The sequence below is a fragment of the Phocoena phocoena genome, chromosome 3 (genome assembly GCF_963924675.1).
Source record: "Phocoena phocoena chromosome 3, mPhoPho1.1, whole genome shotgun sequence".
Classification (NCBI taxonomy): domain Eukaryota; kingdom Metazoa; phylum Chordata; class Mammalia; order Artiodactyla; family Phocoenidae; genus Phocoena; species Phocoena phocoena.
In genome coordinates, this window is record NC_089221.1 from 70,149,374 (window position 1) to 70,162,002 (window position 12,629).

Here is a 12,629-nt window from a genome sequence, read left to right on the forward strand (position 1 = left end):
TTAATATAGAGATTCTACAATAATACAATCAATATTTTACATAATTAATTGTTTTGGTCACTGTTTTATTTTGTTGGAGCACAGATGTATTTAAAGCACAGGATACTCTGAGTTTAGAAATGGCAGTCTAGAGAAGGAAGGAACTATTGAATTTGGGGAAAAAACCCAAACTGTTGATTGGAAACTGCATAAACTATTGTATACTATATTTCTTTGAAATGCTGTTATTTTTCCTAGGACTGGATGAAAGGTCTGCAGGCATTTTGCAATTTACGGAAAAGTAGTCCAGGGACAGCTAATAAACGCCTGCGTCAGGTGAAACTTGATTTTCTTTGATTTGTGATTGTCACAAATTTGTGATTGTATTTTGCTTTATCAGTTTGCTCTTTATTTTTCTCTATGACCTATTTTGGGCAACATTTCAAACACTTTAGAATTCTTGAGAGGTGAATCTTTTCAGGCATTTTAAAGACATGCTCCCACTTGCTTCAGCAGCAGGAGAAATAGTTACTTCTTTATGAAAGAGAATATTCTTTATATACTTGCTGGGTACTTAGCCCATAATGCCATCTTTTGAATACATATCAAGGACTTTTTTTCTTCCACTTAAAGTAACAATACCAAGCCAACAACAACAACAGAAACTATTCTGTTCGGCACTATTATTTTTTTTCTTCAAAAAGTTATTTTGGCCTGTGTCAGAAAGGTACTTACTGAAAAAATCATCTGACTGAAAGTACTAATACTGGTAAACTTTAGGATTTTTCATTTTATAGTAATTGCTTTTGAAACCTATTACATAACTTATGGGTAGTATCCTGTCTTATTTGAAACCTTCACATGCCTGCATGTTCATTTATGGAGAGTTAAGCTAGGCTTTCTCTTTCGTTCTAGGTATGTAAACTCAACTTTATATCCTCCATTTCTTTGCATTTTTCTTTTAGTTATCCCCAGATAATTGGAAAAAGTTAGGTAAATTTAATATTCTTGGAGTTTTGAGGAAAGTTTCTTTTTTGTACAGTATTTACTGACTAAAGTGACTCTTGTTTTACTTATGGGAATTTCCAATAAGCTTGGTGAATTTAACATACTGTTCTATTGGAAGTGGATAAATGGTTATTATTTAGATGACTGAAAGTTTTATTCTGTGTAACCAGAAGTCTGATACTTTCCCCAGGGACATTTAATTATATGCATAATCACTATGTGTTCTCAAAGCATGTTTTAACATTTTGAAAGCTATGGAAAATCATATTCAATTTTTGTAGATTGTATCTTGTGAGAAATTTCAGGCATGAAATTATTATTTGTAGGAATAATATTATATAATAATAATGATAAAATAGCTAACAATGTCTTGAGCCCTTTTTATGTGCCAGGTACTCTGCTTGTGCTTTTATACATATCATTTCTAATCTTCACAACAACTTGCAGTGTAGACTTTATCCTAATTTTATATCTGAGGAAGCTGGGGCTCATAGAAACTGACTTGTGCAAGGCCACACAAGTAGTACGTGGCAAGAGGGAAAGAAAACCTGACACTAGAAGAAGGTGGTTTAAGTTTTGCATCAAAACTGAAAAATAACTTCGCTTCTTTGGATCTGTATCCTTTCCTGTAAAATAAGAAGGTAGAATCAGTATTTTAAAAATATTTTCTAGCTGTGGAACTCTGTATAGAAAGAAAATCTTCCAGATGAGCATTATATAGCATGTTAGATTTTGATTTGGGTGGTAAGAGTTATTTACTTAAATTAATAAAGAATCCTCAAAAAAAAGAAAAAAAAGAATCCTCAACTTCACTTTCTCTGAACCATTGTTTTATAGCAGAAAAGGTGTATTTCATTATTTTTGCAGGAATGTAATTGGAGGAATAACTTGTAAAATACAATTGTATTTATTTTTTTAAGTGGGAAGAATTTATTAAAAGGGAAAATATAACTGAAGGTCATGTTTTCTGAAAAAAGGGGAAAATAAGTCACTATTTTGGGTTTTTATAATTGCCTTTGAAACCTAATGCATAATTCTTGAAATCTGGGATAATGATTTCTGTGTTTTCTTTAGGTCAGCAGTCTTGTTTTACATATTGAAGAAGCCCATAAACTCCCAGTAAAACATTTTACTAATCCATATTGTAACATCTACCTGAATAGTGTCCAGGTAGCAAAAACTCATGCAAGGGAAGGGCAAAACCCTGTATGGTCAGAAGAGTTTGTCTTTGAGTAAGTCTTATTTTATCATTACATTAGATGATTTTCTTTTGCTGTAATGCATTTTCTTTCCTTTTTATTTTTTTTTTTAACTCTGTATCTAAATCACTCAGAACACAGTGCCAAGCTCAGGCATTTTAATAATACACACTTTTTTTTTCTATTGTATTTGTTCACTTTTACTAGTAAAGTGCTATGTCCTTGGTTTTTCACCCAGTTATTAATATGAATTACCATTACTGATGAATCCAAAAACATTTACTAACATACACAGACAAAATGTTTACAAGGGTTTCCAGGATTTACTCCAGGAAGGTAAAGACAGTAGGGAAAGTGTAATTTGCTTGTCTGTATTCCTGTGTACCAAATAATAAAACATGTTTTGAATCTAGTTTTAAATCTAGCACTTTCAGCTGGGTTAGCAGCAGAAATAGGGGGTTTATTCAATACTAATAAAGGAATTAGATAGTTTTATGCCAGGACTTTTTAAAATTCTTTTTCTCCTTGCTGCTTTAGTGATCTTCCTCCTGACATCAACAGATTTGAAATAACTCTTAGCAATAAAACGAAGAAAAGCAAAGATCCTGATATCTGTAAGTTGACACAGAAATTTCTAAAGTAAAAAAGCATGTTTTATATACTTTGGAAATTCATAATGAAGTATAGTCTAAAATGGAAATTAAAAAGGTGTGTAAGCAGTGTAACTTGAGATAGCTTCTTTTTATACTTCTACAAGTATTGATTGCTGTATCTAAAGAAGAAAAAATAAAAAGACCAGAAAGGCTAAATTGTATATACTGTAAACTTAAGCCCTTAGGATTAAAGTAGGATCTGCTCACGCTCCCTCCACAATGTATAGGAGGAAAAAGAAAACAGTAGCAGTGGTCATCTTTCTGTGGTGCTTCCTTATCCCTTCTTCCTACTTTCTAGGTTTCTCCTACTTTCCTATACTTTGCATGTAAATGAAAAAAAGCACTGTGTTAAATTTTTTTCTTTAAACTAGATTACACTGCTCACTTCTGGTAGTCAGTACTGGTTCTCGGCAGCACAACTTTTCCCAGTCTGTTTCTGAAACAGGTGGCAATGGGATTTAGCAATTCACACCAGAGTGAATTAGGTTAATCCTTAAATACCTTCTTAAAAATCAGGCTTAGGGGGAAAAAAAAGTGATATGTGTTAACAGAATCAAAGCCTGAATTTTTTGCTATAAATATATTTATTCTGTAATTTCTGTACTACTATTAAAATGCTTAACATTTTTAGTGGTCCCCCATTATTTTTAAGATAAACTCTAACGCCCTAGCAATGATACAGAAGGCTCTTTCCTGATCCACTCCTCCCCACTCTTACTTTCACTGTGGAATCTTTTGTATATCCTTCTCTCCAGCTACACCAGCTTTCTTATAGCTCTTAAATTGTCCATGGATTTTTAAAACCATCCACCATACCTTCTGTTCGGACTGCACACACTCTCTTTTTTTCTCTGTTTCTACTTAGCTACAATTCCAGATCCTGTTACAAGTCAGCTTAAGGGGGTACCTGTTTGGAATGGATGTTTAACTTCCACAGAATGAATTAGACATTATTTCTCTGTACTTCATTAGCATACACCACTTTACAGCACTTAGCATGGGGTATCATAATTGATTTCTTGCCTCCTTGGCTAGACTGTTACCTCCATGCAAGTCAGAGACTGTATCTTTATCATGTCTGTATCCTACATCCCTGCCTATCAGAGAGTCTGGCACATAGTAGGCATTCAGTAAATGAATGAAGTAAGCATTTAGTATTAAATTTATGATATTACTGTAAAGTACTTTAATAAAAAGCATTTAACACTATAGATAAGATAGAACATTAGGAAAATTTGTGTGACTAATTACAGTGTCATCTTTTCAGACAGTAATCATTTGATATTTTTCTGTCACAGTATTTATGCGCTGCCAGTTGAGCCGGCTGCAGAAAGGGCATGCCACAGATGAATGGTTTTTGCTCAGCTCCCATATACCATTGAAAGGTATTGAGCCAGGATCCCTGCGGGTCCGAGCACGATATTCTATGGAAAAAATCATGCCAGAAGAAGAGTACAGCGAATTTAAAGAGGTATTAAAGTTATTTACCAGTCCAATTATTTTTAAAGGCATTAAGAAAAATAACTTTTTATCCCCCCAGGATCCCTACTGGAGTATGATTGCTCCACAATACTGTGTTAGTCTCTACCGTACAACAAAGTGAATCAGCCACACGCACACATATATCCTCATATCTCCTCCCTCTTGCGTCTCCCTCCCTCCCACCCTCCCTATCCCACCCCTCTAGGTGGTCACAAAGCACCGAGCTGATCTCCCTGTGCTATGTGCTGCTTCCCACCATACCCATTGAGTTAAATATAGTAATTTCATAGTTTAGTGGCACAGTGACAGGCATAGAAGGTTGAAAAGCCTTGCAACAGTAGGACATTGCTTTGAAGAGACTATAAGTATGTAGGTTACAAACTCATTCTGTTTTTAATAAATTTATTCAGTAGAACATATTCCTAAATGTATACATATAGAAGAACATATTTCCTGTTAATGTTACTGAGAATGCTTAATGCTGTGTACTTTCAACAATCTTTCTTGATGTCATTTTTAGCTTATACTGCAAAAGGAGCTTCACGTAGTCTATGCTTTATCACATGTATGTGGACAGGACCGAACACTACTGGCTAGCATCCTACTGAGGATTTTTCTTCATGAAAGGCTTGAATCGTTGTTGTTATGTACACTAAATGACAGAGAAATAAGCATGGAAGGTACAGTATGGATGTGTTAGTGTGATACTTTTAAAAACTGGTTAATGATTAGATTTTATATATCAAGTATATATGTACTCTATCTTAGAACATATTAAATAGGTAAATCATTTTACAAAGTTACTCAGTTTTTCATTCATTAAAAATTACAGTTGGAATGTCATTTCTGATTCTTAGGCTGGCTAATATGGGGGGGGGGTATTATCTCTAATACAACTTTCTGTCATGGCAAATTAGAAGCCGTAAGAAAGTGACTTTCGTGTCCAGATCAATGGCTCATACTGCTTGGTTATTAAGAATAGTTTGGTATGCTTATCATGTTCTCTTGTTTGTTTTTTGCTTATAAATTCATTGCACAAAAGTTGGGTGTTAGCTGCATTTTATTTCTGCCTTCTATAGGTAGGTAGTTTCCAGGCCATTTAGCTGGACCCACAGTAGTTTGTAACAGCTTATAAATATGTCAGAATAACCCATTTCAAACCAGCCCTTTGACTCAATAACAGTACTTGCTTCTAGGTTCCCCAAATAAACTGTAAAATCTAAAACTATTTCCTCCTGATCATAGAAAATATAAACATTTGTCAGGAAAGATAAAGTGGTGGTACATATTTTACACTGAGATTGTCTTTTCTGGCAATATTTGTGTTTTTTTAGGATTTTATTAGAAGTCATGAATAGCCATATTTTAGGCAAATAAGTTAATTTATACGGGGGTTTTACGTTACATTCTTGTTTGTAAATTAACTCAGATTTTTTAAAGCGTGGGCTCAGTGGACGGCAAAGGTGGATTCTGGTCCTAGTTTTGTCACTATTTGGCTCTTTAGTCTTAGATAAGTCATATAACCATCCATATAACCATCCAGAGCCTTTGTTCATATAATGTGGCAGTGTTAATTCCTTCTCCTGTTTATGATCTAATGAAGTGAAGGAAAGGAATAGAAAGTCTTTTGAAGAGTTAAGTTTATAGGAATATAGGATGTCATTATAATCAATATTTAATGCTACATGCAAATAAACATAAAGAGCTATAATTATTTGAGGAAAAAATGAATTCATTTAATTTCCAATTTGATTCACGTTAGTACAATCCTTTACAGATAATTTTTTAATATATATATATTTATGTAGATGAAGCCACTACCCTATTTCGAGCTACAACACTTGCGAGTACCTTGATGGAGCAGTATATGAAAGCCACTGCTACACAATTTGTTCATCACGCTTTGAAAGACTGTATCTTAAAGATAATGGAAAGCAAGCAGTCTTGCGAGGTGAGTATTGCAGCAAAGAGCATATTTTAATAGGTAATGCTTTATAGCTAACTGCACTTCAAGGCAAATATATTAGCTGTCTGAAACTGTTCATCAGAACAGTTATACCTTTTGTAATACGTTTAGAAAAATGTTATGCAAAACAGACTTTTTAAAAAAGATGTACTTTATTTGGAGATTAAAAACCTCAAATTGCACCAGAAATACATGAAAGTACTCCTGCTGTACTAATGATAAAAGTGTATGCTACTTTCAGAAAGTGTGCAAACATAAATTGAAGTTATTGTTAGAGATTTCTGTTGTGTAAGTTTTGTGTGACACTTGCTAATAACATCTAGGTTTCTCCTCAAAGGTTTTTCTGAAGTGGGGGTGGTGGTGGGAGGGTCAGAGGTACAAGATAACCCCCTCAAAAGCAAATAAAAACATCCTTTTAGATTATTGAGGCTTCAGTGTAAACTCTTAACAAACCATTAAGAAAAGGAGTAGAATCTCATGTATATGGCTATTCCATCATTTTATTTTGAAGGCAGAGCAACTATAGAAGGAGGATATTAAATATATTTTTTATGTCTGATACAAAATAAAGGAACTGCTTTTGATAATGTATACTGGGAGCACTCAAAATGTTAATTCTGCACCAAGTTGTCAATTTTTACTAATTAACTTAAGAGGAAGAAATGGATAATTTAGTGTTGGAAACCTGGGGTTAACACCATAGTTGGTCTAATAAGTGTAAAGGATACAGAAATGCAGCAAGTCTGCAGAAAGTCTGGACGTTAAATCCAGGCTAGGGAATTTAGATTCCTATAGATAAATCTACTCCATTAATTCTAGGTAAGAATTCTTAGATTTTAGAAGTTACTGGAAAGTTTTTAGAAGGGTTCATGATGCTGCCTCTGAGGCATTTGGTATTTTATTAGTCATCTAATTCAGAAAAACCTTTCTATTTTAATCAGCTTTTTTCCTCAAATAAATAGATTTAAGATAGGTTTTATAATAATATACGGTGATCTTTCTTTCCAATTAAATACTTCTAGTATATTTGTGCATGTGGCCACTGAAGCTGGGATTTTTTTGTCTTCTGGTTGGGAATATTATATTTAAAATAAAGTCTAATACAGTTTTATGTGCCTGTAAAAATCTGTGGTAAAATGTGGTAAATGAATAAAAGAAAACTTCATTAATGGTATTTAACCCAAAGCAACTGAAAACTGTTGAATAATCATTGCTCTTCAGTTGAGTAGATGGGAATTAATGGTAACAAGTCCATTAGGAGTTCCACAGAGCAAACCCTAGTTAGCCCCACACCACCACCAAAAGACTAATACAGTTTGAAAAATGGAAAAATAGAGAACCTTGAAAAAAACTGCTTGATTACCTTGATTCATTTGCATTTATCATTGCCAAGATGCATTTATATTGATTTATTCCTTCTCTTAGTTAAGTCCATCAAAGTTAGAAAAAAATGAAGATGTGAACACTAATTTAGCACACCTATTGAACATACTTTCAGAGCTTGTGGAGAAAATATTCATGGCTTCAGAAATACTTCCACCGTAAGTGGTGAAATTTTAATTTGACAAGAAATTGTATATTTGCATTTAAAAAAAATTGTATTTCTAAAACATGTGTAAGCTTTTCCACTGTCCTGATGTTATTATACTCTGAAGAAGTTAGGGTTTTTAATCTTTACACGATGAATTGTGTTTAAGGAAACAGTGACTTGAAGAAACCAAAGTGTAATATTTGCATTAAAATAAAACAAATCATGTTTTTATACAGGCCAGTATGTCTGGTTTATATAGTAACTTGGGGAAAGAATAGAAGCTTATCTCAGGTTTGAGGAGGTCATAAAAGACATGTATCTCTCCAGTATGTAGTTGAACATCTTGCTCAAAATGTACACGAGATAATTACTCGGTGTCTGCTTAGCGGCTTCCGGTGTTAGCTCGCTTATTCAGGTAGAAGTTAACTTACATTAAAATCTGTCTCCCTGGAACCTGTACTCATTAGTTCCTCTATATCTGCATTCCAGTACGTTTTCATACTTTTCTTTAATACAGAAGTAATCTAAAAATGGTAGGATTTCTTCCGAAGTAGATGTAAAGAACTGGTTAAATGAACTGATGATGCAAACTTTTTAAAGTTTTCCTTATCCTTTGCTAAATATCACTACTTGTAACAGAGAACTTTTTTGGGGAAAATGGCCAGTTGCATTTAAAAATGTCATGGATTTCGTAAATTAAGCTTTAGGCTGCAGTGAGATCAGTATTTTCAAGTGCTTTCTGTATTAAGATGGTTGTGTTATTTTGGCAGGACACTGAGGTATATTTATGGATGTTTACAGAAATCTGTTCAGTACAAGTGGCCTACAAATACCACCATGAGAACAAGAGTTGTTAGGTAAGACTTACTGTTTTGTTAAATCATATAGCCTGCACTGAGAGCCAAATGGATAACCGTGAAAATGTGGAGACTAACAGTATACAGTATACAATTTCAAGACCTTTTTTCTTTGACTTTTATGTCAGAGTCCTGTTGAATATTTTCTGAATTCAGATAGCTCCTGAACTTTAACTTACTTTGTGTTTTTGTTTTGAAGTTACTATGAGATACTTAGCTAGCAAGCTACTTTTTGCATTTTCTAAAAACCTCAACATTCAATGATGGGAGGAGAGAAAGACTGGTTGATTTGTGCTGAGAACGAAAAGCAATAATTGTACAATTTAGATATTAATTAATTGGTTTGTAACAGTTTGTGACTCAGGGCTGATCTCCAACCAGAGTCTACTTAGTTCTGAAGCTGTTACAGTGTGTTCATTGTGCAGTAATTAGGAGGAATTGCTTTGTCAAGTCACAGCATTTTGTAGCTTATATAGGGGGACTTTGTTGTCATTTCCGTAACTTTTCCAATGAGGAAGCAGATCTGTAGAGATTAAATTGTTTGCTTAAGGTTATACAGAAAGTTAGTAGCTAAGGCAGAACTAAAGGCAAAACATCTAAGACCCAATCTAATATCCTTAACACTCCTGTACGCTTTTGTTAAGCACACCCCAACCCATTCAAGACAGTAGGAAATTAGTGCAAAAGCATCAGAGAATTCAGGAGTCTAATAATAAAATTTATCATATAGAATATATGCTGCCCATCATGTTATACACTATTAAAAAAAAATTGGGCAACTACTGAAGGCACCAATATCATATAATTAGTTTTGTAAGATCTTTCTTGGTTAGTAATGATATGACATAAATGTTTAAGAATTGTAGATTCCGTATTTCTTGACTTTAGTAGTGACTGAGAGGAATAGAAACGTATTACAAGCATATAATGTTGCAGCACAGTTGTGTGTGATGTAAATGAAAACTTCTGTAAGTTTCACACAAGTATATTTGTTAAGCAAATAGCTGCAAATTCTGCTATGTGGATTATCTGATACTACAGGGTCTTCTAAGGGGCATTTATGGCCAAGGTGGTGATTTCTATCCCTAGTTAAGCTTTTAAATATATGTGTAGATACCTAGTATCCCTCTTAAATTTAAAATCACCTCTAAAAATTCCCAGAAAGTGGATTTGCACACTGAAATTCTTTTATGGTTCGGTGTTGCTAGGTTATATTTCAGATCCAAAGACAAACATATCAATGTTTTCAAGCAAAATTTGTGCAAGATTCTTCATAAATTATCTGCTATAAAGAAATCTAAAGACTTAATAATTGTATATTAAGAATAAATGCTATCTGAGAAGCAACACATTAATTTTTCTAAGACTCCCCCAAATTAGCAAACAACATCATTGGGAGGTAAATGCTGAGAAATTGCGTTATTCTCTAATAGAGAACAGAGACTATGTCAATTATTTTAATCTCTAAAAGGAATTTTATCAACTTGGAAATAATGCTTGTCTTTACAAGGGCAGGTGCGAGGTCAATTATTAGCGTGGATTCCTCTTAAGAGGAAATTAGAGAAATATTATCTACACAAAAACATAAACTCTACCAGTAACCAAAGAAGGGAGCAGACTAGGAATAGCTATATACACTTGTAGTTTTACTTTGTACTTTGTTCCCAGAGTAAGATTAGCAGGTAAAATCATATATGACAACTGTTACTAAGCCATGTGTTTTTATACTAATTTTTGGCTTTGCTATTAATATTTTGTAATTTGAGAACTTTTTTTTTAACTTTAGAAAGCTTGATGTCTTTTTCTTCATTGCCTTAAAAGCTTTTCAACATTGTATACATTTTCATTTATCAAGAAGTCACTTTTTCCCTAGTACAATGGATTAATTTTTATGTAACTCAACAAAATCAGTATAACCAACTTCATTTATAACAGACTTTACTGAGCTGTTCTGTTTAAAGAAAGAAAGAGCAGTTAGAGAATGTTAGTTTTAGGACCTTACAGGACTATGTGTCTATTAAAAGGGTTTATTTGTACTCCTACAGTATTTCAGAAATTCTTAGTGTTCCTAAGGACACACCTTCCTCAAAGTAAGTATAAAATGCACTACTAGCTTGGAATAAGTAAATAGTAGCCAAAACAGTAAATGTTACAGATACAACTTAAATCTTCCCAAAGTAAATCTAAAAATCTAAATATGAGAAAAGTGAATAATGTTTAAGCAGCAAATATATGTTCTTAAAGTAAGATACTTTAGCTTATTATTTTCATAAAGTTGCATATTTGGTCTTCCCTACATTAGTTCAAAGTTCATGGTTCTAACATTTTTGTTTATATATATTATTTTAATGTAACACATATTGTAGTTTTCTAAAAAAAACAAAATTTCCCTCCCATTCAGTGGTTTTGTTTTTCTTCGACTTATCTGTCCTGCCATCCTGAACCCACGGATGTTTAATATCATCTCAGGTAATCAGCTTTTGATAAATTTTGAAATTAAAAAAATAGTTTCATACTCTTTAGTAAGGTTACTCATTTTTCCTTTTAAATCTTTTTTTTTTTAATCCAATTATAAGACTTGGTATAAAACATTCCAAAGCACCCCTTTCTTCTTCCTTTTGGTACTTTACCTTTTCTTTCCATTTTGTTTCTTAACCTTTCTTTCCATCTAATATTTGAAGCCTGAGATGGCATGATTAGACACAAATCATTTTTTTCCCATCCCTACCTATGTCTCAAACTCTTATGATGATGATTTTTTCCAGCCTGCAACATTGGCTTTTTCAAGTTGGGAAGAAGAGCTTCCTGTGTGCTTTTAACCCATGCTAGACCCTGTCACTACCATTGCAAGTCGGATTTTAAAATTATAGCTGCAGTTGCAGTAGTACTCTGTGAATACTTATGAAGAAAGCAGCCCTTTGAGATTTCCCAGTAGAGATTTCTTGTCACCAGCTATATAATGTTAATTGGCATTTTAAACTCCAACAAACCAGATTCAGTTTTGCTTATTACCCAAATGCCCATTATGGATTGACTTTCAGATGTTGTAGACTTTTCAAATAAAGGGTAAGAATGATATTTGTGACTACAAATGTAATCATGAGCCATCATTAGCAGAAGGAATCTGAAGTATTTTTGTCTTGATAATTTGAAGCTCAAAATTGTATTAAAATTTTTTGGAGTATCTTACCTTTATAGCCATCATATCTCTGTAGTTATCTCCAATTGCTACTAAAATGGTTAAATCTATGGGTCTACTAAGAATTAAGGGTTTAGAATTCTTTTGGAGAGATTTATTTATCTGAATGTTAGACTCTGAACCACTAGGCAATATTATTTATAGTTTAGCAACTTCAGATAAAAAGAATACAGTCTAAAATCAGGCAGCCAGATAGACTATCTATAGGTTTTTACTGTTAAATAATTATGTTTCAGAGCTTAAAATTAATAGAGACAAATAATTTTCATTTACATCCTATTATCTATATAGGGCAGTGCTTCCTGATTAACCTTTAAAATATTTTTAAAAAATTAATAAATTGCATGTTTTTCTCCTCAAAATAAAGCAGAGATTCCAGACTTTGTTATTGAGCTTTAAAGTGAATTATTTGAGTCAGTGGAGGCTGGGAGAAAGGAATTGCTCATATTGCAAATTGCTAACCTTGGATGGGTTGAAATTAGCTTTGTGAATTGTCCTGTAGGATATGTGGAGTAACGAGTCTTTTTAGCAATAAGATAAAGCTTTGAAGTATTTTGAAATACCCTGTAGTACCCTTTTCACAAACTAAAGGGACTGATAAGTGTATTCAGTTTTTCCCCCTTTAAATCAAGCTCTTTTGAATTATACAGGTCATACTTTTTCCAAAAAACATTGAGTTCTGAATGGAAGAATATTAGTATTTTTAACAGTAAAGAAATATTAAAGTGCTAAATTTATAATGGTTTACTTGGAAG

At 33.1% G+C, this 12,629-nt stretch overlaps 1 protein-coding gene across 1 annotated transcript in view; it reads left to right on the forward strand.

The window, feature by feature from the left end:
• RASA1 (RAS p21 protein activator 1) overlaps nt 1-12,629 on the forward strand; it is a 108,233-nt gene that overhangs the window by 90,523 nt on the left and 5,081 nt on the right. The window contains exons 13-21 of the mRNA XM_065873560.1: nt 238-315; nt 2,062-2,219; nt 2,724-2,800; nt 4,138-4,310; nt 4,842-5,001; nt 6,130-6,272; nt 7,713-7,828; nt 8,589-8,675; nt 11,077-11,144. Of these exons, the coding sequence (XP_065729632.1) occupies nt 238-315; nt 2,062-2,219; nt 2,724-2,800; nt 4,138-4,310; nt 4,842-5,001; nt 6,130-6,272; nt 7,713-7,828; nt 8,589-8,675; nt 11,077-11,144 (1,060 nt within the window). The remainder of the gene's footprint in view (nt 1-237; nt 316-2,061; nt 2,220-2,723; nt 2,801-4,137; nt 4,311-4,841; nt 5,002-6,129; nt 6,273-7,712; nt 7,829-8,588; nt 8,676-11,076; nt 11,145-12,629) is intronic.